At 49.2% G+C, this 26,608-nt stretch overlaps 2 protein-coding genes across 14 annotated transcripts in view; one reads left to right on the forward strand and one right to left on the reverse strand.

Annotated features, from left to right (window-relative positions):
• The window catches only part of parp9 (poly(ADP-ribose) polymerase family member 9), a 126,173-nt gene that overhangs the window by 40,970 nt on the left and 58,595 nt on the right, over positions 1-26,608 (forward strand). For all 13 annotated transcript variants that reach the window (XM_038789804.1, XM_038789805.1, XM_038789803.1 and 10 more), the window contains 2 exons: positions 17,764-17,994; positions 18,096-18,317. In XM_038789804.1, the coding sequence (XP_038645732.1) occupies positions 17,764-17,994; positions 18,096-18,317 (453 nt within the window). The remainder of the gene's footprint in view (positions 1-17,763; positions 17,995-18,095; positions 18,318-26,608) is intronic.
• On the reverse strand, positions 16,098-16,706 carry LOC119962035 (60S ribosomal protein L11-like). Its single transcript, XM_038789812.1, has one exon. The coding sequence runs from the start codon at positions 16,670-16,672 to the stop codon at positions 16,142-16,144; it is 531 nt and encodes a 176-aa protein (XP_038645740.1). The 5' UTR covers positions 16,673-16,706; the 3' UTR covers positions 16,098-16,141.

The raw sequence follows: 26,608 nt of genomic DNA on the forward strand, positions 1-26,608 counted from the left end.
CTTTGGGGGTAACGTTTGGTAATTCTAGTAATTTCGTAGAATCAATTTGTTGACTTCCGCCTAATATTTCTCCTATTTTAAGTCCCCTAGCTGTAACCTCTCTTTCCCATCCTTCCTGATCTCTATGGTGTACCATTTCTGCTTCTGGATTATAAATATAATACGGTACATCCTTATTTACTGGTTGATAAGTGGAAGGTTGTTGGTGTTTCCAGTGATCGCTATAATCCCCTATTTCTAATGGTTTAGAATTTTTTCTATTCCCTATTCCTCTCTTTGGTTTGACTATTTCCTCATTCTCGGATGAGGATGATAATTCTTCCTGTCCCATCACAGGAGGCGCCATAATCCCAACTATGCCTTGTTCCTCTTCACTTTCTTGTGGTTCAACGAAATGATCGATAAACGCTTCTTTCTCATGTGTGGCAGATTGCTGAGGCCAATTTTCTTCCTGAAACAGACTTGGATCTGGGTATGGAAAATTGTATCCCGTTGGGAAATTTTCACAGGAGTCCGAATTCTCTCGGCTATCTGATTCTAGGCCTGATTCCTCGTCACTTTCCATTTCTTTTTTTTTTAAATAATTTTTATTGAAAGAGTTTTTCCATACAGACATTTACCCCTACTAATTTTTAAATTATTTACAACACAATCCCTCTAGGCAAATGTCCCTCCCTCGCCCGCCCTCTCGCGCGCACCAGTCCTCCCCCCCCCCCCAGGCAACCTTAACAACCAAGGCAGCCTACAGTTTCAGACATGAGCAGCGAGCAGGCTTGCCCGCGTTACAGTCGTGCGTGTCCCCCCACGACCCTTGCTGCCCCCCCCCTCCCCTCCCCCCCCCCCCCCCCCCCCCCCCGGGTTGCTGCTGCCACGACCCCGAACGTCTATCTCTGATCTAAAAAGTCAAGGAAAGGTTGCCACCGCCTGGCGAATCCCTGTACCGACCCTCTCAGGGCAAATTTGATCCTTTCTAGCTGAATATAGCTAGCCATATCGTTAATCCAAGTTTCAACGCTTGGAGGCCTCGCGTCCTTCCATTGAATTAATATCCTTCGTCGAGCCACTAGGGACGCAAAGGCCAGTATTCCGGCCTCCCTAGCCTCCTGTACCCCCGGTTCTACCCCGACCCCAAAGATCGCAAGCCCCCATCCTGGTTTGACCCTGGACCCCACCACCTTCGACACCGTCCTTGCCACCCCCTTCCAGAACCCTTCCAGCACCGGACATGCCCAGAACATATGCACATGGTTCGCTGGGCTTCCCAGACATCTGACACACCTGTCCTCACCCCCAAAGAACCGGCTCATCCTTGTCCCCGTCATGTGAGCTCTATGCAGCACCTTAAATTGAATGAGGCTCAGTCTCGCACACGAGGAGGAAGAGTTGACCTTCTCCAGTGCATCCGCCCACGTCCCGTCTTCTATCTGCTCTCCCAGCTCCCCTTCCCACTTGGCTTTCAGCTCCTCCCCCGATGCTGCTTCCGCCTCCTGCATTATCTTGTAGATGTCTGATATCTTCCCCCCTCCGACCCAGACCCCCGAGAGCACCCTATCACTCGCCCCCTTACTGGGGAGCAGGGGAAACCCCTCCACCTGCCGCCTAGCAAATGCCTTCACTTGTAAATATCTGAACATGTTTCCCGGGGGGAGCTCAAACTTCTCCTCCAGCCCTCCCAGGCTCGCAAACCTCCCCTCTATAAACAGGTCCTTCAGCTGCCGTATGCCCACCCTGTACCAGCTCTGAAATCCCCCGTCGATGTTCCCCGGGATGAATCTATGGTTCCCTCTTATTGGCGCCGCCAACAGACCTCCCATTTCACCCCTATGTCGCCTCCACTGCCCCCATATCTTGAGGGTGGCCGCCACCACCGGGCTCGTGGTGTACCTCGTGGGGGGGAGCGGCCATGGTGCCGTTACTAGGGCCCCCAGGCTTGTGTTGCCACAGGACGCCCTCTCCATTCGTTTCCAAGCTGCCCCCTCCCCTTCCATCATCCACTTGCGCACCATTGACACATTTGCCGCCCAGTAGTACCCCGAGAGATTGGGCAGTGCCAGCCCTCCACTGTCCCTACTCCGCTCCAAAAAGACCCTCCTCACCCTTGGGGTGCCATGCGCCCACACGTAGCTCATGATGCTACTCGTCACCTTTTTGAAGAAGGCCCTAGGGAGGAAGATGGGCAAGCACTGAAATAAAAACAAGAACCTTGGGAGGACCGTCATTTTGATTGACTGCACCCTCCCCGCCAGCGACAACGGTACCATGTCCCACCTCTTAAACTCCTCCTCCATCTGTTCCACCAGCCTGGAAAAGTTCAACTTGTGGAGGGTCCCCCAGTTCCTTGCCACCTGCACCCCTAAGTACCTAAAGCTCTTTCCTGCTCGCTTGAAGGGGAGTCTCCCAATACCCTCTCCCTGGTCCCCCGGGTGTATCACAAAAACCTCGCTTTTGCCCAAATTTAATTTGTACCCCGAAAAGTCCCCAAACTCTGCTAATAGTTCCATTATCTCCGGCATTCCCCCTTCTGGGTCTGCCACGTACAGCAGTAGATCATCCGCATACAGCGATACTCGATGTTCCTCCCCTCCCCTAGTCAGTCCTCTCCACCCCCCTGAACCCCTCAGTGCCATCGCCAACGGTTCAATCGCCAGTGCGAAAAGTAGGGGGGATAGGGGACATCCCTGCCTGGTCCCTCGGTGGAGCCCGAAATACTCCGACCTCCTCCCGTTTGTCACTACACTCGCCGTCGGGGCCGAGTAGAGCAACTTCACCCACTTAATAAACCCTTCCCCAAACCCAAACCGTTTCAACGTCTCCCACAGGTACTCCCACTCCACCCTATCGAATGCCTTCTCCGCGTCCAGCGCTACCACTATCTCAGCCTCCCCCTCCACTGCCGGCATCATAATTACATTCAGCAATCTCCGCACGTTCGTGTTGAGCTGCCGCCCCTTCACGAACCCCGTCTGGTCCTCATGGATTACCCCTGGCACACAATCCTCTATTCTAGCTGCCAGGATCTTTGCCAGCAACTTGGCATCCACGTTCAGAAGCGAGATAGGCCTGTAGGACCCGCACTGCACGGGGTCTTTATCCCGCTTCAATATCAGGGAGATCAGAGCCTGCGACATTGTCGGGGGCAGAACCCCCCCCTCTCGCGCCTCATTAAAGGCTCGTACCAGTACCGGTCCCACCAAGTCCACATTTTTCTTATAGAATTCCACTGGGAACCCATCTGGCCCCGGCGCCTTCCCCGCTTGCATCTGACCTATTCCCTTGACTAGCTCCTCTAGCCCTATTGGCGCCCCCAGCCCTTCTACCAGCCCCTCCTGGACCCTTGGGAACCTCAATTTGTTTAGGAAGTCCTCCATTCCCCCTCTCCTTGTCGGCGGCTCAGACCGATACAACTCCTTGTAAAAATCCCTGAAGACCCCGTTCACTTCTTGCCCCTTCTGCACTACCTTCCCGCCCCTCTCCTTCACTCCCCCAATCTCCCTAGCCGCATCTCGTTTGCGAAGCTGGTGTGCCAGCATCCTGCTCGCCTTTTCCCCATACTCATAGACCGCGCCCTGTGCCCTTCTCCACTGCGTCTCTGCCTTCCTGGTGGTCAGCAGGTCGAACTTGACCTGCAGGCTGCGCCGTTCTTCCAGCAGCCCCTCCTCTGGTGCCTCCGCATATCTCCTATCCACTTCCAATAGCTCCCCCACCAGCCTCTCCCTCTCCTGCCTCTCCTTTCTTTCTCTATGCGCCCTTATGGAGATCAGCTCTCCCCTGATCACTGCCTTCAGGGCCTCCCAGACCATCCCCACCTGCACCTCACCCGTGTCATTCAAGTCCAGATAGCTCTCAATGCTCTTCCGGACCCTTTTACACACCTCGTCGTCCGCTAACAGCCCCACATCCAGCCGCCACAGCGGGCGCTGGTCCCGCGCCTCCCCCATTTCCACATCCACCCAATGCGGTGCATGATCAGAGATCGCAATGGCCGAGTACTCAGCTTCCCGTACCCTCGGGATCAGCCCCCTGCTCAACACGAAGAAATCGATTCTGGAGTACACTCTATGGACGTGGGAGAAAAAGGAATACTCCCTCGCCCTCGGCCTACCAAACCTCCATGGGTCTACTCCTCCCATCTGCTCCATGTACCCCCTCAGCACTTCTGCCGCTGCCGGCCTCCTATTGGTCCTTGCGCTCGATCTGTCTAGCCCGGGGTCCAGCACTGTGTTAAAGTCCCCCCCCATGATCAAGCCCCCTGCCTCCAGTCCCGGAATGAGGCCCAATAGGCGCCTCATAAAACCCGCGTCATCCCAGTTCGGGGCATATACGTTGACCATCACCACTTTCTCCCCCTGCAGCTTACCCTTCACCATCACATACCTACCCTCCTTATCCGCCACCACCTCCTCCGCCACGAACGACACCCTCTTTCCCACCAGAATCGCCACCCCCCGGTTCTTTGCGTCCAATCCAGAGTGGAACACCTGTCCCACCCACCCCCTTCTCAGGCGAACCTGGTCCACTACCTTCAAATGGGTCTCCTGTAACATTGCTACATCAGCCTTCAGTCCCTTCAGGTGTGAGAATACCCTTGATCTCTTGACCGGCCCATTCAACCCCCTCACGTTCCAAGTGATCAGCCGGGTCGCGGGACGACCCGCCCCCCTCCCCTGCCGATTAGCCATGTCCTGTTCCCTGCTCGCCCCGGGTCGACCCTCCCCTTCTGACCCGCTCCCCATGGCGATGTCCCCCTCCCCCCACCTCTCCAGTCCTCCACTTCCCGTTTCTGGTCTTTTCAGCAGCAACCCGGTGTCCCTCCCTAACCCCCCTCCCCCCCCCCCCAGGCTAGGACCCCTCCTAGCCGCGATGTACCCTCCATCGTACTCCCGTAAGTCAGCTGGTTCACGCTGACCCGGCTGCTCCTGCCCCACTCCGACTCCCCCCGGCTCGGGGGGGGGGCCTCCCCCCCCCCCTTGCCACTCCTCCCTGGCCCCGCTCCAGCGCGGGAAAGGTCGCCATTGCTAGCCACGCCCCGCACTCCTCCCCTCCCCCCTCCTCTGCCCCGCGCGCGGGAAAACAGAGGAAAGCCCGCGCTTTCGCCCTGCCACACCCCACCCCGCCATCTTCAGTTCCACCCCCGTCCCCGTCCATGCCTGTAAAAGAACCCCCCCCTAGGAGCCCATATCCCCGATCTGCTCTCCCCCCCGTCCCACCTCCCCAACTTAACATTATAAATAACAGATAAATAACAAATAACAATGTACTTAACAGTCGCCCTCTACCAAACAGCATAAATAACCATAAATAACCATGAATAACCACAATAACAATAACTAAGGGAAGTTGGCAAAGGGGGAAAAAACATCAGAAGAAAAACCACAGCAAGAGTTCAAAATCCAAACAAAGAATTCAGCTGAAAGTACCCGAGCGGCTACGGCCGCCAAGTATCCCCTGGGTCTAATTCGAGTCCAGTTTCTCTTCCTGTACAAAGGCCCACGCCTCCTCTGGGGACTCAAAATAGTGGTGTTGGTTCCTGTAGGTGACCCACAAGCGCGCTGGCTGCAGCATTCCGAACCTGATCCGTTTTGCATGTAGCACCGCCTTCGTCCGGTTGTACCGGGCCCGCCGCTTTGCCACCTCCGCACTCCAGTCCTGGTAGACCCTCACCGTCGAATTCTCCCACTTGCTGCTCCTTTCCCTCTTGGCCCACTCCAGCACTCTCTCACGGTCGCTGAGTCGCTGGAACCGCACCAGCACCGCCCTCGGGGGCTCATTTGCTCTTGGCCTCCTAGCCATGACCCTGTAGGCCTCTTCCAGCTCCAGGGGCGAAGGGACGGCCCCTGCCCCCATCAGGGAGCTCAGCATTTCTGCTACATATCCCGGGAGGTCTGACCCCTCCAGGCCTTCTGCCAGGCCCAAGATCCTCAGGTTCTTCCGCCTCATTCGGGTATCCAGCTCCTCAAAACGGCTCTGCCATTTCAGGTGGAGTGCCTCGTGCACCTCTACCTTTCCCACGAGGACCGTGGCCTCCTCCTCCCTCACAGTCATCTCCTGTTGCAGCTCCCGAATCGACGCCTCTTGGGTCGCCTGGGCTCCCATCAGCCTGGTGGTCGTCGCATTCATTGACTCCAAGAGCTCCATTTTCAGCTCCGTAAAGAAGCGCAGGAGAGCGGCCTGCTGCTCCTCCGCCCATTTCCTCCATTCCTCGGGTGCTCCACCGGCCGCCATTTTGGTCTTCTTCCCCCGCTTTTTTTTGGGAGCTGCTGTTGCTTTCTTTACCACCCCACTCCGGGTACCGACCATAAAGTTGGTCTGGTTCTCTTCAGGGAGCCTTCCCCCACCGGGATTTGTCCTTACAGCGCCGTTGGGGCCCTCCAATCGGCCCGAAAACACCTTTGTAGCAGGAGCAGCCAAACGTGCGACTTAGCTGGTCATAGCCGCAACCGGAAGTCCTCACTTTCCATTTCTAATGGTTCATTTTTCTGCAGTTGTTTTATATATTTGCCTACCACTTCAGAGTTAATTTTGTGTTTACTATGGATCTGTATTATTTCTGTCCTGTTTACTCCGTCAATGATTTTAATTAGTTTGGAACACACTTTGCCCACTTGAGCAGCTGCATGCTTCTGTCTGTGTCCAAATACGATTAGTGATTCAGCTCGCTTTTCAAATGCAAACTGACAAAGTGCTTTAAGGACCCTGACTGAATCTGTATATTGCAGGGCTTTTGGCACTCTAACAAAGAGGGAGATATCTCCGTCTGGATACATATCGCTTGTCCAGGATTTCTTTTGCTCTTTTAATTTCTTCCATTCCCTTTTCATTTCTACATTTCTCTTGACCGTATCCCAGGGCATGAGAATTACCCTAATTGCCATTTTCGGATTTTTAGTTCTGTTCCTGGTTGTCCCTTTCAGGTGCACTCTGAAATTAAGGATAAGTACCCTTTCTGGGCCCTATCCAAGGCTGACCAAGGCACTATCTTCCTGCTCTAGCTAAGGGTCGATTGATTATTGGTTTCTGAATATAAGCGTCCCTATTTTCCAGAAAATGTCCGCACAATCTGCCTTACTCTGAGGATGATTTATTCTTTAGCCCCTTTTACCAGTAATGGATGCAAGATTTTAGTGCTATCACCAAAATGTCTTGCAGACTTTTTCTCAGGGTCAGTATCTTCTAGTCTACTGATTTTCACACCCAACCTGAGCTTCAGTCCCCTCGATCCACAGAATATCCTTACAAAAGCCAATCACACCTGACTTTCCAAACTAAACTCGGCAGGTAAAGTTTGACTCACACATAGACTAGAAACTTCTAATATTCTAGCCTTTTTGCCGGTTAGAAACTTCTAATATTCCACCCGTTTCTTGGGAACTAGAAACTTCTAATATTCTAGCCCCTACTCTGCTTAACTAGAAACTTCTAATATTCTAGCCTCGCTTTACCTAGAAACTTCTAATATTCTAGGCTTTTCTTGGGAACTAGAAACTTCTAATATTCTAGCCCCTACTCTGCTTAACTAGAAACTTCTAATATTCTAGCCTCGCTTTACCTAGAAACTTCTAATATTCTAGGCCTCCACGCTGGGCGCCAAGTTTTTCTAAATTCACCTATATGTTTTAGAATTCCCTTTATACCAAAGAACCTTAAGGGTCAATATTCTAAAAACGGCGACCAGGGAACTCCCTCCCCGACTCCAGTACAGGCCTCTGAGAGTGCTAATCGGGTCAAACTCTCCTTTCAAGTTATCCCCCGGTATAACTCCTACCTTCACTGAAGAATTTTACTTACTTACCCCTTAATGGCATTGATGTCCCGGGTCCTGCGTTCTTAAGGAAGTGAAGTAAGCTAATAACCACTTTTTCAGGTTAAATTATTTTATTATTAACATACTCTTTTTTATCTCATTAAATTAAAAACATTATTTACTTTTTGATGTTGTCTGGTTGGTTGGTGAGGCCTTCAGACTCTCTCTCTCTCTCTTTCACTTTCAAGCCTCCTGGTCATCTCTCCTGGTGCAGTTTTCTCTTTTTCTCCTCTTCTGTCTTCAGTGGCTGCTGCTCCTGCTGCTGCTCCTGCTGTCCTTCTTGCTTCTTCGGGTGCCGCTGGTGTTCTGCTGCTGGTGTCTTTGTTCTTGCTTCTTGCCTCGTGGGGAGAAAAAGGGGAGGAGTCTGAAGTCCACGCTGGATTCTTTGTTTCAGCTGTTCTGATCGGGACCTCTGATAAGGATCGGACTTCGGGTCTTAAAGGGGCAGTCCATCACAATTTTCCAACAACACAAAGAGATTTTTTAAAACTTTTTTTCTTTTGCCTTTCTCCTGCTGCAGGTTGTAATAACCATTCTGATAGACTGAAATTGCTGCCCACAGTTTCTGTGCCCTTCAGCTGCCACCAACCTCTTGTGGGATCTTTCCCTGCACTCTCCCCGATCAGATGTTGGCAGACCTCTATGTTTCAAATGACACATTCTGTATTTTCCAGAACAACCTGTTGCACCTTTAAACCAACCTTCTGTGACTCATGCACTAGCACACCCAAGTCTCTCTGCACAGCGGCATGCTTTAATATTTTATCGTTTAAATAATAATCCTGTTTGCTGTTATTCCTACCAAAATGGATAACCTCACATTTGTCAACATTGTATTCCATCTGCCAGACCCTAGCCCATTCACTTAACCTATCCAAATCCCTCTGCAGACTTCCAGTATCCTCTGCACTTTTCGCTTTACCACTCATCTTAGTGTCATCTGCAAACTTGGACACATTGCCCTTGGTCCCCAACTCCAAATCATCTATGTAAATTGTGAACAATTGTGGGCCCAACACGGATCCCTGAGGGACACCACTAGCTACTGATTGCCAACCAGAGAAACACCCATTAATCCCCATTCTTTGCTTTCTATTAATTAACCAATCCTCTATCCATTCTACTACTTTACCCTTAATGCCATGCATCTTTATCTTATGCAGCAACCTTTTGTGTGGCACCTTGTCAAAGGCTTTCTGGAAATCCAGATATACCACATCCATCGGCTCCCCGTTATCTACTGCACTAGTAATGTCCTCAAAAAATTCCACTAAATTAGTTAGGCATGACCTGCCCTTTATGAACCCATGCTGCGTCTGCCCAATGGGACAATTTCTATCCAGATGCCTCGCTATTTCTTCCTTGATGATAGATTCCAGCATCTTCCCTACTACTGGCCTATAATTTCCTGCTTTCTGCCTACCTCCTTTTTTAAACAGTGGTGTCACGTTTGTTAATTTCCAATCCACCGGGACCACCCCAGAGTCTAGTGCATTTCGGTAAATTATCACTAGTGCATCTGCAATTTCCCTAGCCATCTCTTTTAGCACTCTGGGATGCATTCCATCAGGGCCAGGAGACTTGTCTACCTTTAGCCCCATTAGCTTGCCCATCACTACCTCCTTAGTGATAACAATCCTCTCAAGGTCCTCACCTGTCATAGCCTCATTTCTATCAGTCGCTGGCATGTTATTTATGTCTTCCACTGTGAAGACCGACCCAAAAAACCTGTTCAGTTCCTCAGCCATTTCCTCATTTCCCATTATTAAAACTCCCTTCTCATCCTCTAAAGGACCAATATTTACCTTAGCCACTCTTTTTTGTTTTATATATTTGTAAAAACTTTTACTGTCTGTTTTTATATTCTGAGCAAGTTTACTCCCATACTCTATCTTACTCTTCTTTATAGCTTTTTTAGTAGCTTTCTGTTGCCCCCTAAATATTTCCCAGTCCTCTAATCTCCCAGTATTGGAGAACAGTGGAAGGTTCTCCACTGTTCCCCAACTGTTCCACCATAAAGTCTTAGCTCCCAGTCTACCTTAGCTAGTTCTTCTCTCATCCCCTTGTAATCTCCTTTGTTTAAACACAAAACACTAGTATTTGATTTTACTTTCTCACCCTCCATCTGTATTTTACATTCCACCATATTGTGATCGCTCCTTCCGAGAGGATCCCTAACTATGAGATCATGAATCAATCCTGTCTCATTACACAGGACAAGATCTAGGACCGCTTGTTCCCTCGTGGGTTCCATTACATACTGTTCTAGGAAACTATCGCGGATACATTCTATAAACTCCTCCTCAAGGCTGCCTTGACCGACCTGGTTAAACCAATCGACATGTAGATTAAAATCCCCCATGATAACTGCTGTACCATTTCTACATGCATCAGTTATTTCTTTGTTTATTGCCTGCCCCACCATAACGTTACTATTTGGTGGCCGATAGACTACTATCAGTGACTTTTTCGCCTTACTATTCCTGATTTCCACCCAAATGGATTCAACCTTATCCTCCATAGCACCGATGTCATCCCTTACTATTGCCCGGATGTCATCCTTAAATAACAGAGCAACACCACCTCCCTTACCATCCACTCTGTCCTTCCGAATAGTTTGATACCCTCGGATATTTAACTCCCAATCATGACCATCCTTTAACCATGTTTCAGTAATGGCCACTAAATCATAGTCATTTACGATGATTTGTGCCATCAACTCATTTACTTTATTCCAAATACTACGAGCATTCAGGTAAAGTACGCTTATGTTGGCTTTTTTACCTCTGTTTTGAATCTTAACATCTCCAGTTTTAAAGAGAATAAACAGGTAGTTCTGCAGACGCAATCGAGACTTCAGGATAGTATGTTGCCTCCAGTCAAGGATGTCTCGGAGCACCTGCAGGACATTCTGGGGGGGGGGGGGGGGGGGGGAGGGGGGTGAACAGCCAGCTGTCGTGGTGCACATAAGGTAAAAAACGGGATGAGGTCCTACAAGCTGAATTCAGATAGTTAGGAGTTAAACTAAAAAGTAGGACCTCAAAGATAGCAATCTCAGGATTGCTACCTGTGCCACGAGCTAGTCAGAGTAGGAATGTCAGGATAGATAGGATGAATTTGTGGCGCGAGAGATGGTGCAAGAGGGAGGGGGCATTGGAACCGGTTCTGGGGAGGTGCGACCAGTACAAACCGGACGGTCTGCACCTGGGCAGAACTGGAACCGATGTCCTGGAGGGGGGGGGGGGGGGGGGGTTGCTAGAGCTGTTGGGAGGGTTTAAACAAATGTGGAAGGGGGGTGGGAACCGATGCAGGAAGTCGGAAGGAAGTAAAATGGGGACAGAAACAAAAGGCAGTAAGGGGGAAAACGTAAGGCAGAGCAGCCATCGTCAAAAATCAAAAAGGGCCACAGGGTACAGTGACTGAGGGGAGCTCAGTGAATTGGCCCAGTAATAGTAAAATGAATAAAACGGGAAGTAAAAACATAAATGGAAAGCGACACAGCAGGTTGTTACATGTAGATATGGGTTCAACGATAAGGAAAATTAGGAGAAAAGTTAAAAGGAAAAATAACTTAGGAGAGGTTACTGATAGAGGTGTTAAGGTTCAAAACTGAGGTATAAAAGCCAACATAAGGGTACTTTACCTGAATGCTCATAGTATTCGGAATAAGGTAAATGAGTTGATGGCGCAAGTCCTCGTGAATGACTGATGTAGTGGCCATTACTGAAACATGGTTAAAGGATGGAAGTTATATATCCAAGGGTATCAAACTATTTGGAAGGACAGAGTGGATGGTGAGGAAGGTGCTGTAGCTCTGTTATTTAAGGACAACATCCAGGAAATAGTAAGGGATGACATCGGTGCTATGGAGGATAAGGTTGAATGCATTTGGGTGGAAATCAGGAATATTAAGGCAAAAAAGTCACTGAAAGGAGTTGTCTATCGGCCACCAAATAGTAACATTATGGTGGGGAGGGCAATAAACAAATAACTGCTGCATGTAGAAATGGTAGAACAGTTATGGGGGATTTTAATCTACATGTCGATTAGTTTAACCAGGTCGGCCAAGGCAAACTTGAGGAGGAGTTTATAGAATGTATCTGCGATAGTTTCCTAAAACAGTATGAAATGGAATCTATAAGAGAACAAGTGGTCCTAGATCTAGTCCTGGGTAATGAAACAGGATTGATTAATGATCTCATAGTTAATGATCCTCTTGGAAGGAGTAATCACAATATGATGGAATTTAAAATACAGATGGAGGGTCAAAAGGTAAACTGAAGGCTTAAACAAAGGAGATTACAATGGGATGAGAGAAGAGCTAACTAAGGTAGACTGGGAGCAAAGACTTTATGGTGAAACAGTTGAGGAACAGTGGAGAACCTTCCAAGCGATTTTTCACAGTGCTCAGCAAAGGTTTATACCAACAAAAAGGAAGGACGGTAGAAAGAGGGAAAATCGACCGTGGATATCTAAGGAAATAAGGGACAGTATCAAATTGAAGGAAAAAGGATACAAAGTGGCAAAGATTAGTGGGAGACTAGAGGATTGGGAAATCTTTAGGGGGCAACAGAAAGCTACAAAAAGCTATAAAGAAGAGTAAGATAGATTATGAGAGTAAACTTGCTCAGAATATAAAAACAGATAGTAAAAGTTTCGACAAATATATAAAACAAAAGCGTGGCTAAGGTAAATATTGGTCCTTTAGAGGATGATAAGGGAGATTTAATAATTGAAGATGAGAAAATGGCTGAGGAACTGAACAGGTTTTTTGGGTCGGTCTTCACAGTGGAAGACACAAATAACATGCCAGTGACTGATGAAAATGAGGCTGTGACTGGTGAAGACCTTGAGACGATTGTTATCACTAAGGAGGTAGTGATGGGCAAGCCAATGGGGCTAAAGGTAGACAAGTCTCCTGGCCCTGATGGAATGCACCCCAGAGTACTAAAAGAGATGGCTAGGGAAATAGCAAATGCACTGATGATAATTTACCGAAATTCACTAGACTCTGGGGTGGTCCCGGTGGATTGGAAATTAGCAAACATGACACCACTGTTTAAAAAAGGAGGTAGGCAGAAATCAGGTAATTATAGGCCAGTTAGCTTCATTTTGGTGGTAGGGAAGATGCTGGAATCTATAATCAAGGAAGAAATAGCGAGGGATTTGGATGGAAATTGTCCCATTGGACAGACACAGCATGGGTTCATAAAGGGCAGGTCATGCCTAACTAATTTGGTGGAATTTTATGAGGACATTGCCAGTGCGGTAGACAACAGGGAGCCAAATGGGTGTGATATATCTGGATTTCCAGAAAGCTTTTGACACAAAAGGTTGCTGCATAAGATAAAGATGCATGGCGTTAAGGGTAAAGTAGTGGTATGGATAGAGGATTGGTTAATTAATAGAAAGCAAAGAGTGGTGATTAATGGGTGTTTGTCTGGTTGGCAATCAGTAGCTAGTGGTGACCCTCTGGGATCAATGTTGAGCAATTTACGTAGATGATTTGGAGTTGGGGACCAAGTGCAATGTGTCCAAGTTTGCAGATGCCACTAAGATGAGTGGTAAAGCAAAAAGTACAGAGGATACTGGAAGTCTGCCGAGGGATTTGGATAGGTTAAGTGAATGGGCTAGGGTCTGGCATGTGGAATACAATGTTGACAAATGTGAGGTTATCCATTTTGGTCGGAATAACAGCAAAAGGGATTATTATTTAAATGATAAAATATTAAAACATGCTGCTGTGCAGAGGGGCCTGGGTGTCCTAGTACATGAGTCACAAAAAGTTGGTTTACAGGTGCAACAGGTGATTCAGAAGGCGAATGGAGTTTTGACCTTCATTGCTAGAGGGATGGAGTTTAAAACTAGGGAAGTTATGCTGCAACTGTATACGGTGTTCGTGAGGCCACACCTGAAGTATTGTGTTCAGTTTTGGTCTCCTTACCTGAGAAAGGACATACTGGCATGAGCGGGTGTGCAGAGGACATTCACAAGGTTAATCCCAGAGTTGAGGAAATTGGTTTACGAGAAGAGGTTGAGTAGACTGGGACTGTACTCGTTGGAATTTAGAAGGATGCGGGGGGGATTTTATAGAAACATAAAATTATGAAGGGAATAGATAGGATAGATGCAAGCAGGTTGTTTCCACTGGCGGGTGAAAGCAGAACTAGGGGGCATAGCTTCAAAATCAGGGGAAGTAGATTTAGAATTGAGTTTAGGAGGAACTTCTTCACCCAAAGGGTTGTCAATCTATGGAATTCCCTGCCCAGTGAAGCAGTTGAAGCTCCTTCATTAAATGTTTTCAAGATAAAGACAGAGTTTTTTGAAGAATAAAGGAATAAAAGGTTATGGTGTTCGGGTGGGAAAGTGGAGCTGAGTCCACAAAGGATCAGCCATGATCTCATTGAATGGCAGAGCATGCTCGAAGGGCTAGATGGCCTATTCGTGCCCCTAGTTCTTATGTTCTTATGTAATTTTGCGTATTTGCTAGCGAGGGTATAAAATATATTTAGCCCATTAGAAGGAATGCTTGGTATACATTATGCTCTGTATTCTTCATCTCCTCCAGCATGTCGATTATTCAAGGGTCAGAACATGGTTTATGCCACAATTTTACCACAGGACAGGGTGAAGAGGCAGGCCTCAACTGGAGCAGGGACTGAACTCTAAACTATCTGAAACACCATCTAATTAGCACCTCCCCCCATGCCAATATTCTATATTATAAGGAATGAATTAAATTAAAATTTTCTGCCTTCCCACTGGCATTGGGGGTCTATGATTTTAGTGAATATTGGAGGAAATTTCTAAGAAACCTTATATGCCTGTCTTCTGGACTGTTGGCAATTGTCTCTTTAACTGCATAGTACCATTGGGAGAAGTGTATACAATACATGCTCCACCCACTGGTACCTTAAATACATGTGCCCAACAACTTATCCCGAAATGCATACAAAATGCATACCCAATTTGGCTTGACAAAGATCTTCAAGAAAATGCCAGCGGAATGAAAGGGAATGGAAAAATGCAAATTACTGCTGAAATCTGAAACCGAAAGAGAAAATGCTGGAAAGTTTCAAGACGTCTGGCAGCATCTGTAGGGAGAGAAAGGAGCTGACGTTTAGAGTCCTGATGACCCTTTGTCAAAGATGCAAGGGAATGGAAGTGGTATCATGATGTTTGGGCATTCCATAGAATCTATTGAATCCTTACAGTATTTAAGGAGGCCATTTGGCCCACTGAGTCTGCACCGACCCTCCAAAAGAGCACTCTACCCAGGTGTACTCCATTGCCCACCCCAACCGTATAATCCCACATAACTTGCACATCCCTGCACACTAGGGGGCAAGTTATCATGGCCAAATCACCTAACCTGCACATCTTTGGACTGTGGGACGAAACCGGAGCACCCGGAGGAAACCCACACAGGCACGGGGAGAACATGCAAACTCCACATAGTCACCCAAGGTTGGAATCAAACCCAGGTCTATGATGCTGTGAGGCAGCAGTGCTACCCACTGTGGCACCGTGCTGCCTGGCAGGCATTGGACAGAGGCCCTAATATTTGGGGAACTGATAGTGGTGTCTTGCCCTCGTCACTTATGTTTTTCACCTATTTATTAAAAAAAACATTATTTTAACCACACTTCAAGATTAGAATGACAACTCCCTTGAGGGGCAGTTAAGAGTCAGCCACATTGTTGTGGGCCTGGAGTCACATATCGGCCAGACCAGGTAACAATGGCAGATTTCTTTCCCTAAAGGACATTAGTGAACCAAATGGGTTTTTATGACAATCGAAATATCATGGTCATCACTAGACTTTTAATTCCAGATTTTTATTGCATTCAAATATCACCATCTGCTGTGGTATGATTTAAGCCTAGAATCCAGAGTACTCTGGATCACTGGATTACTAGTCCAGTGACAATACCACAATGACACCACCTCCCCATATTCAATGAAGTGGATACACAGACATTAGGGACAAATTCTCAAATACTTTAAAGAAAGAAAGACTTGCATTCATATATTGCATTTCATGGCTTTGGGATGCCTCAAAGCATGTACAGATTTGGAACTCTGTCACTGGGTCAAAATCCTGGAACTCCCTCCCTAACAGCACAGTTGATGTACCTACAGCACATGGACTGGAACAGTTCAAGAAGGCGGCTTACCACGACCTTTTCAAGGGCTATTCCTCTGGAACTTATAACTTCTGCTGATCTGTTACATGTATGTCTTATTATCCTCTATCTCGTGTTCTTCTGGAAATGGCCGGATGAGCCTCTCTTTATAGTTATAAATGATTTTTATTGCATGTTTCATGTGCTGTTCAAATTATTTTCCAGGCAGGAGGATGCCATCATATTTCTGCTGAAACCACCTCATTGATTCTTCCTTGGAAATTTTGTGTTTAGACCCAATGTGTCCCCTTTTCACCTTTTTATCAGAAATGCTGAAACCAGGCCGCCCCATGACCACATAGAAATCCAGACCATCAATTCCAATACTAGGATAGTACTTGATGCCCAAATCAATGTATTCCTGGATCCCAAAGCCAAAGTTCCCAGTGTTACAGAAGTTGCTCTTCCTCAGTTCATATTCCCGAACCTTTAGACCCTTCTCTAAAATTTCCTCAGCGTTGGCTCCACAGATTGTGCAATGAACAGCAATCTTCTCAATTCTTCGAATCCCAAATGACTGCACAGTGTAGCGAGCTTTAGAAAACACTGGGGTCTGGCCAGTGAGTTGCTCCAGTACTTTAGCAGCTCTGGTGAGTCTGTCACCACTTTCACCTACACAGATATTCAGACATAGCTTCCGAATGCGGAGCCCACGCATAGGATTTTCCTTCTTTTCACCCGCCATTCCCACAGCAGCTCAACAGCGAAAACAAAAGCGAGCCTCTCTTTATAGACAGGTCCCCCAGTCACATAACCTTGTTCTTGAGACCCCATGGTGCGTCTGTACCACCACCCGCTGATAAGGAGGTCTCACAACCATCCACGATGATATGGTCCATAGGCTAACGCCACACCTACTGATGTAAGAGTTGAATATTTGATGTCTGGAGTATTTCCTGCCCTGGAGGGGAGGATTTCTCCTCTCTGCAATCTACCGCCTGTGCAACAGCCTCCAAGATGGTCCTCGTGAAGTTTAGTGGTCTCTCAACACTTGTTTCAGCCATATTTATCTTTTCAAATGTGTTTTTCTGAGGCCAGAATGCATCTCCTTTCAGAGGTTCTGGGTGCCTTTAGGTACATGAAAGCCCTGAAATAGAGAGCAGTGTTTTCAAATTATGAGTCGCCATTTCAATCCGAGATGGGGAGTTTTTTTTAATCTCCCAGCAGGTGTGCGACTTTGGAACTCTCCGCCTCAGAAGGTGGAGATGGTGTAATTGAATATTTTTAAGGCCGAGGTAGTCAGGTTATTGTTAAATAGGGGAATGAGAGCAGCACGGTGGCACAGTGGCTAGCATTGCTGCCTCATGGTGCCGAGGTCCCAGGTTCGATCCCAGCTCTGGCTCACTGTCCATGTGGAGTTTGCACATTCCCCCCATGTTTGCGTGTGTTCTCTCTCCCCCCCCCACACACACAACCCAAAGATGTGCAGGATAGGTGGGTTGGCCACTCTAAATTGCTCCTTAATTGGAAAAAATAAATTGGCTACTCTAAATAGGGGAATGAAAGGTTAGCGGAGGTAGATGGGAATGTGGAATTCGGAACACAAAAAGATCAGCCATGATTTTATTAAGTGGTGGAGCAGGCTTGAAACTACAGCCAAATCAAGGTGCGATTGAATTTCTGGGTCATTATTTTAAATACAGTCGGATTTTAACTTTTGTAAGGTCAAGTACATTTGGTATAATGTGAATATTCATCAATGTCTATTCAAATTTACTCTGACTTACATGAATGTGTTAGAATGTTATTATACATACCTTCTCTGTCTTAACACAGACTGATGTGATTGTGAATACAGTATTTAGGGATCTAAATCTGAATTCAGGCACAGTTTCTCAAGCAGTTGCAGAAATAGCTGGTCCAGAGCTTCAAAAGGAGCTTCATAGAATTAAAAAGACAGAGCTACTATCTTATGGAGAAGTATTGAAAACACCAGGATTTAACTTGAGCTGTGAATATGTCTATCACGTGGTATTTTACCCTCAAGTGTACTTTGGTATGGAAAACGTAAGCACCATTTTTAATACATTATATTTTATTTAGTAAATCCATGAAGTTTTTAAAAAATATATCCTGATTGGGATACTGTTCTTTATATTCCTTAAAAGCTTTTGAAGAAGATTGCTGCCAGATTTTTCGAACTTGCGAGAGCAGATAACATTCGTTCAATTGCTATTCCTGTGACCGCTTCTGCACTGCACACGATCAAGCCAAACAAGCTGGCAAGACTATTCATTGAACAATTGATCAATTATGTTGAACTAAATGAAGACTTTAGATTTACCACTGTTCATTTTGTGCTTCATCCAGCAGAATCAACAATCTATGAGGTAATGTAGTCATATAAGCTAAGTTTTAAATAGTTTATTAAAAAAATTAATAACTTTCTGCACGGGCAGCAAGGTGGTGCAGTGGTTAGCACCACTGCCTCATGGCGCCGAGGTCCCAGGTTTGATCCCGGCTCTGGGTCACTGTCCGTGTGTGGAGTTTGCACATTCTACCCGTGTTTGCATGGGTTTCGCCCCCACAACCCAATGATATGTAGGTTAGGTGGATTAGCCACGCTAAATTGCCCCTTAATTGGAAAAAAACTTTCTGCTAACAGTTTGTCATAGAATTACAAAATATGCTAAAATTATGCAGCTGACCTGCAATGGTGCGGCTTATGTCTGAACCAGTTGGGCTGATATTGTCTGCATTATGCTTGTTTTTGCCAGTTTATACGTTGTGTGGTCTACATTCAATCTCCATGTCTTGGTTCTACTGTTAAGGATGTGGAATTCCTGTTTAATATTTGTCTCCAGTGAGTGGAGTGAAAGCTGACTCTGCCTTGCTGAGTATACTAAAGTGGCTTGTGCAGTTGACAAGCAAAGATCTGCCCCCTCCCCACCTGACTAACAACCACAAATACCTGCCTACATGTTGCTTCTAGCAGCAAGGAATTTATTTTGCCTTGATGAGCTGCGTATGGAGGCATGACCATCAAAGACACCTCACCCCAGTCAGTGACAGGTGATCCCAGATTCGTTTTTTATTACCCATAGGAGCATAGCAACAGAGTAGGCAATTTAGCCCCAAAAACCTGGTCATGGGACTCACGAGGTGGCAATGATTAAATTCCTCCTGAGTCTCACCTAATGCGAGCTCCCCCGTTAAAGCGGGCGGGGATCCCTAAACCATGAATTGTTATCTTCTATATCATGTCGGCCAGTTTGACAGGAGAGACCCGGCTGGGTTCTTTTATGCAATTAATTTTTTTAAAAAATAATTTTTATTCAAATTTTCACAAAATATCAATAACAGAAAATACTAAGAACAGAAAGAACAAACCCCCACCCCCTCCCATGTACACAAAAAAGAAGAAATAAATTAACGCCCGTCATTAGCAAAGAACATATATACACTTCCCTTCAGCCCAAAACAAAGAGACCCTCCTCCTCCCCCCACCCCCCGTCCCCGGGTTGCTGCTGCTATTGGCCTTTTTCTACCGTTCTGCCAGGAAATCTAGGAATGGTTGCCACCTCCTGAAGAACCCCTACACAGATCCCCTGAGGGCAAATTTCACCCTCTCCAATTTAATAAACCCCGCCATATCGTTGACCCAGGCCTCCACGCTTGGGTGCCTTGCATCCTTCCACTGAAGAAGAATCCTCCGCCGGGCTACTAGGGACGCAAAGGCCAGAATGCCAGCCTCTTTCGCCTCCTGCACTCCCGGCTCCTCTGCAACCCCAAATATTGCGAGCCCCCAGCCCGGTTTGACCCTGGAGCCTACCACCCTCGACACCGTCCTTGCTACGCCCTTCCAAAATTCCCCCAGCGCTGGGCATGCCCAGAACATATGGCTATGGTTTGCTGGGCTCCCTGAGCACCTAATACACCTGTCCTCGCTCCCAAAAAATCGGCTCATCCTTGTCCCGGTCATGTGAGCCCTATGCAGCACCTTAAATTGTATGAGGCTAAGCCTTGCACAAGAAGAGAAGGAGTTCACCCTTCCTAGGGCGTCCGCCCACGTCCCCTCCTCAATCTCCTCACCCAGCTCCTCCTTCCATTTACCCTTCAGCTCCTCCACCGAGGCCTCCTGCATCACTTGGTACGTTGCCGAGATCCTCCCCTCGTCAACCCACACCCCCGAGAGCACCGTGTCCTGAACCCCACGCGGCGGCAGCAGAGGGAACTCCGCCACCTGCCGCCTGACAAACGCTCTTACCTGCATGTACCTAAAGGTGTTCCCCGGGGGAGCCCGAACTTCCCTTCCAGCTCACCCAGGCTCGCAAACTTCCCGTCTACAAACAGGTCCCTCAACCTCCTAAAACCTGCCCTGTGCCAACTCAGGAATCCGCCATCAATTCTCTCCGGGACAAACCGGTGGTTCCCCTGCATCAGGGACCCCATCGAGGCCCCCACCTCCCCCCTGTGCCATCACCATTGCCCCCAAATTGTGAGGGTAGCCGCCACCTCCCGCTCTATACCACCGTGGTATACCTCGCTGGAGGGAGCGGCAGCGGCGCCGTTACCAGCGCTTCCAGTCTCGTGCCCACACAGGACACCATCTCCATCCTCTTCCATGCTGCCCCTTCCCCGTCCATTACCCACATATGCACCATCGCTGCGTTGGCAGCTCTATAATACCCACAGAGGTTGGGCAGCGCCAACCCCCCCTATCCCTGTCCCATTCCAAGAACACACTTCTCACCCTTGGGGTCCCATGCGCCCACACAAACCCCGTAATGCTCCTGTTAACACGCCTGAAAAAGGATGGGGAGGCACTGGAACAGGAACAGAAATCTCGGGAGCACCGTCATCTTGACTGACTGCACCCTACCCACCAAAGACAGCGGCAACATGTCCCATCTCTTGAACTCCTCCTCCATCTGCTCCACCAGCCTTGTGAGATTAAGCTTATGCAAGGCCCCCCAGCTCCTGCCCACCTGGACCCCCAAGTACCTGAAGCTCCTCTCCGCCCTTTTTAGTGGGAGCCTACCAATCCCCCACTCCTGGTCCCCCGGGTGTACAACGAACAGCTCGCTCATCCCCAAGTTGAGCTTGTACCCTGAGAAATCCCCAAACACCCTGAGAATCCTCATCACCTCCAGTATTCCCCCCACCGGGTCCGCCACATACAGCAATAGGTCATTCGCATAGAGCGACACTCGGTGTTCCTCCCCACCCCGCACCAACCCCCTCCAGTTCCCCGACACCCTCAGCGCCATGGCCAGGGGTTCAATTGCCAACGCAAAAAGCAGGGGGGACAAGGGACACCCCTGCCTCGTCCCTCGGTATAACTGAAAATACTCCGACCGCCTCCTATTCGTGCCTCACCCACCTGACAAAGCACTCCCCAAACCCAAACCTTTCCAGCACCTCCCACAAGTACCCCCACTCAACCCTATCGAAGGCCTTCTCCGCATCCAACGCCACCACTATATCCGCGTCCCCTTCTACCGCCGGCATCATTATAACATTCAAGAGCCTCCGTATGTTAGTGTTCAGCTGCCTCCCCTTCACGAACCCCGTTTGATCTTCGTGGATAACCTGCGGCACACAGTCCTCTATCCTCGTGGCTAAAGTCTTTGCCAACAACTTGCCGTCCACATTCAGGAGTGAGATCGGCCTGTATGACCCACACTGCAGGGGATCCTTGTCTTGCTTAAGAATCAAGGAGATCAGCGCCCGAGACATCGTCAGGGGAAAGGCCCCCCCCCCCCCCCCCCTCCTCTCCCTTGCCTCGTTGAAGGTCCTAACCAACAGGGGGCCCAGCAGGTCTGCATACATCTTATAAAATTTGACCGGGAACCCATCTGGCCCAGGCGCCTTCCCCGACTGCATGCTCTCTATCCCTTTGACCAGCTCCTCCAGTTCAACCGGTGCCCCCAGTCCCTCCACCTGTCCCTCCTCCACCCTCGGGAATCTCAGCCGGTCCAAAAAACGCCCCATCCCCCCCTCCTCCGCTGGGGGTTCGGACCGATACAGTTCCTCATAAAAGTCCCTGAAGACCCCATTAATGTCTACCCCCCTTCTCACCACATTTCCTCCCCTATCCTTAACTCCACCAATCTCCCTGGACGTATCCCACTTGCGGAGCTGGTGCGCCAGCATTCTGCTCGCCTTCTCCCCATATTCATACACCGCTCCCTGTGCCTTCCTCCACTGAGCTTCAGCCTTTCTGGTGGTCAACAAGTCGAACTCAGTCGGGAGACTACGCCGCTCCCTCAGCATTCCTTCCTCCGGTCCATCTCCCCCACCAGTCTCTCCCTCTCTCTCTGCTCTCTCCTCTCCCTGTGGGCTCGAATGGAGATCAACTCCCCCCCCCCCCCCTAACCACCGCCTTCAGCGCCTCCCAGACCGTCCCCACTCGGACCTCCCCGTTGTCATTGGCCTCCAGGTATCTCTCGATACATTCTCGAACCCGCCCGCCCACCTCCTCGTCCGCCAGCAGCCCCACCTCCGAGCGCCAAAGGTCCACCCAATGCGGGGCATGGTCAGAAACGGCTATCGCCGAATACTCAGCATCTTCCACCCTCGCAATCAGCGCCCTGCTTATAATGAAAAAATCAGTCCGGGAATAGGCCTTATGCACATGGGAGAAGGATGAAAATTCCCTAGCCCTCGGCCTCGCAAACCTCCATGGATCCACCCCTCCCATCTGGTCCATAAACCCCCTCAAAACCTTAGCCGCCGCAGGCCTCCTACCCGTCCTGGAACTGGATCGATCCAGTGGCGGATCCAGCACAATGTTGAAATCCCCCCCCATTATCAGGGCCTCTGCCTCCAAATCTGGAATCCGGCCCAAAATGCGCCGCATGAAACACGCATCGTCCCAATTCGGGGCGTATACATTGACCAGCACCACTCGCTCCCCCTGCACCTTGCCGCTTACCATCACATACCTCCCGCCGCTGCCTGCCACCACATTTGACGCCTCAAACGACACCCTCTTCCCCACCAGGATTGTCACCCCCCCGATTTTTTGCATCCAGCCCCAAATGAAACACTTGGCCTTTCCATCCCTTCCTCAATCTAACCTGATCCGCCACCTTCAGGTGCGTCTCGTGAAGCATGGCCACATCCGCCTTCAGCCCCTTCAGGTGCGCAAACACACGGGCCCGTTTGACCGGCCCATTCAGCCCCCTCACATTCCAGGTTATCAATCGGCTACCTGCCCCCCTCCCCCGTCGACTAGCCATTACCCTTCCTCAGTCTGCCACGTGCCTGCGCCCCCCGCTCAGCCCATTCCCCACGGCGATAGACCCCCATCCCGACCCACTCTACATGCTCCAGCTCCTTCTCGGCCATTCCAGCAGCAACCCGGTATTCCCCCCCCCTGCCCAAGCCACCCCCCAAGCTAGGGCCCCCCCTAACTGCGTAACCCCTTCCATTGTACTTCCGTAAGTCAGCTGAGTCCTGCTGACCCCGGCTGCTCCCGCCACCCTAATGACCCTCCCCAGTTCAACACAACCACCGTGCCCCCCCCCCCCCTCCCCCAGTGCCGGCCCCACCCACTGCTCCTCCAACGTGGGAGAGAAGCCCGCGCTTCCATCCCCAGCCCCGCCCCCCCAGCCCAACATGCGGGAAAAGACGAGCACATGACCCAACAGGACCGCGAACCACTCCCAAACTCTCAACCAGTGGAAAAGAAAACAGACGTGACAAAACGCCCAAGTAAACAGATAACAGTCCCAAAAAGCGAAAAAGCAGAACAACAAAAAGACATCATCAAATAAAACCGATAAAAGCGAAAGTATACCAAGGAGGACAGAGCCTCCGGGCTGTGTACACCGTTCCCCAGCCCCCAGTCCTCCGTTCTCTGCCTGGACAAACGCCCAGACCTCCATCGGAGAGTCAAAGTAGAGCTGGCGGTCCTTATAAGTGACCCAGAGGTGTGCCGGCTGTAACAGGCCAAACCTGACCCCCTTCTTGTGGAGCACTGCCTTTGTCCGATTAAAACCAGCCCTTCCCTTTGCCACCTCCGCACTCCAGTCCTGGTAGATCCTGATCTCCTCATTCTCCCACTTACTACTACTCTCCTTCTTCGCCCATCTCAGCACACACTCACGGTCGTCAAAGCGGTGAAAACGGACCAGCACCGCCCGAGGCGGCTCATTTGGCTTGGGTTTCCTCAGCAGCACCCGATGGGCACCCTCCAGCTCCAAGGGTTCCTGGAACGACCCCGCGCCCATTAGCGAGTTCAGCATCGTAGACACATAGGCCCCCAAATCCGAACCTTCCAGCCCCTCTGGGAGGCCTAGAATCCGCAGGTTCTTCAGGCGGGTGTGGTTCTCCATCTCCTCCATCCTCGCTGACCACTTCTTGTGGAGCGCCTCATGCGACTCCACCTTCACTGCCAGGCCCAGGAATTCGTCTAGGCTCTCCGAGGCCTTTTGCCGAATCTCTCGGATCTCCGCACCCTGAGCCGTCTGGGTCGCCATGAGCTTGTCCAGGGAGACCTTAAGCAGTTCCAGGATCTCTGCCTTCAGCTCCCTGAAAGAGCGCTGAAGCAGCTCCCGCTGCTCCCGCTCCCACTGCTGCCACGCTGCTGATTCCCTGCCCGCCACCATCTTGCCTTTCCTGCCTCGCACCTTTCTCTGCTCCAAAGCCGATTTTTTGACCGCTCCGCTCCTGGTCCAGGCCATCCACCGGTGGAGAATCTTAGAGGAAGTGTTCCCACACGGGGCAAAGTCCAACCAGTACCGCTACGGGCCCTTAAAAGAGCCCAAAAGACCGAAAATAGCAGGAGCTACCGAACGTGCGGCTTAGCTCCGCATCACCGCAACCGGAAGTCTCCTTTCATGCAATTAATAATAGTTATCGTAAACCTTTATTTTCTTCTAACATCTCGGTGTGAGCTCCACCATGGTCTACAAAACTGGCAACGAGGGTTCAAAGAGGTTTGAACTGGTTTGATGCTGCCGACGCTGCTACTCTGTCGGTTAAGACACCTCCCTAACCCTGTTGGATAAAGTTTGGAGAATTTTCCTTCACCATGTCTCTGTTCTGAAGATGACATGTATTTGACGTCAATTTGGAAGATTGGTCTCAGTATGTGGAAAGGATGCACTACTTTTTCTGGGCGAATAATACCACAGAAAATGATCACCAGGCAGTTTTCTGCTAACTGGCCGTGGCACACATACCTATGGTGAATTATGGAGCCTCACCTCTCCTATGGCACCTGACACCATACTTTCGAGCAGCTAGTGATACTAGTGAGGCAACATTTCAACCTGACACCATCCATGATTATGCAGAGGCATCATTTTAATTCAGCAGAAAAAACCCCAGGCCAGTCCATCACTGAGCTTTTGCTGAGATTATGAATGATAGCCTAATTCTACGAATATGGCATGTCCCTGTTGGAAATGCTGCGTGACTATTTGGTATGCGGAATAAATAATGTGGCTACTCAAAAGAAATTTTGCCATCTCGTAAGAGCGCTGAGTGAGGGGCGCAGGAAATCCAGGGAATGGACATTAGGACACACACCCTTCCAGCGATTGAACCCTCCCAAGGACCGAAAGCCATGCAGGCCCAGTCTGCTGGCCAGTGACCAAATTCTCCCGACGGGATACTTCCCCCAGAATCTGCAGAGAGAGAACCAGGCTGTTGTGGAGCATGTGGTCATCGGTCCCAACATGAATGCAAGCCACGGGGTGGCCAGAGATCCTGGCGCCCCAGTAGATGTAGATGTTGAGCAACTGAGCAGTATAGTGATAGATAAAGAAAAGGTGCTAAAAAGGTTGTCAGCACTTCAGGTAAAGAAGTTGCCAGGCCCTGATGGGATGCACCCTAGATTGCTGATAGAGGTAAGGGAGCATATTGCGCAGCCGTTGACAGAAATTTTCCAGGCCCCTCTGAACACAGTATTAGTCAAAGCGGACTGGAGCATTGCAAATGTGACGCCATTGTTTAAGAAAGGGGCAAAGGATAACTCGGGGAAACTACGGACCTGTCAGCTTGACATCAATAGTAGGAAAACTGATGGCGGCCATAACATGGGATGAGATAAATATAAACTTAGAGAAAAATAAGTTAATACTAGACAGTCAACATGGCTTTGTCAAGGGCAGGTCATGTATGACAAATTTAATTGAGTTCTTTAATAGGGCGACACAGGCACCAAAAAACATCCCGATAAATGCGGCAAAAAGTTGATTCTGAGTTTTTTTCCCCCTGTTAAATCACGCCCATAAAATATACACATTTCATCAAACATGCAAATGTATTGCAAGAACGAATCTACCACAGGTCTGTGTAATGCTCAACACATCTCAAACACTCCACTGACTATGGGCAAGATCTACTGGTTGTCTCGTACCCAAAAAGCAATGCGGTGCAACTGATGGATGAGGTTAGTGCCGTGGATGTTGTATATTTGGACTTTCAGAAAGCATTTGATACAATGCCACTTGGCAGGCTGGTTAGCAAATTAACAGTGTTTGGGATTGATGGGTCCTTGGCAGCATGGATTAGAAGTTGGCTAAGAGATAGGAAACAGAGGGCGGGTGTAGATGGACATTTCTCAGACTGGAGACGAGTTACAAGTCGTGTTCCCCAGGGGTCATTGTTGGGACCCTTGCTTTTTCTGATTTAAATAAATGATTTAGAAGTGGATGTTGAGGGCAAA

The sequence above is a fragment of the Scyliorhinus canicula genome, chromosome 2 (assembly GCF_902713615.1).
Source record: "Scyliorhinus canicula chromosome 2, sScyCan1.1, whole genome shotgun sequence".
NCBI lineage: Eukaryota > Metazoa > Chordata > Chondrichthyes > Carcharhiniformes > Scyliorhinidae > Scyliorhinus > Scyliorhinus canicula.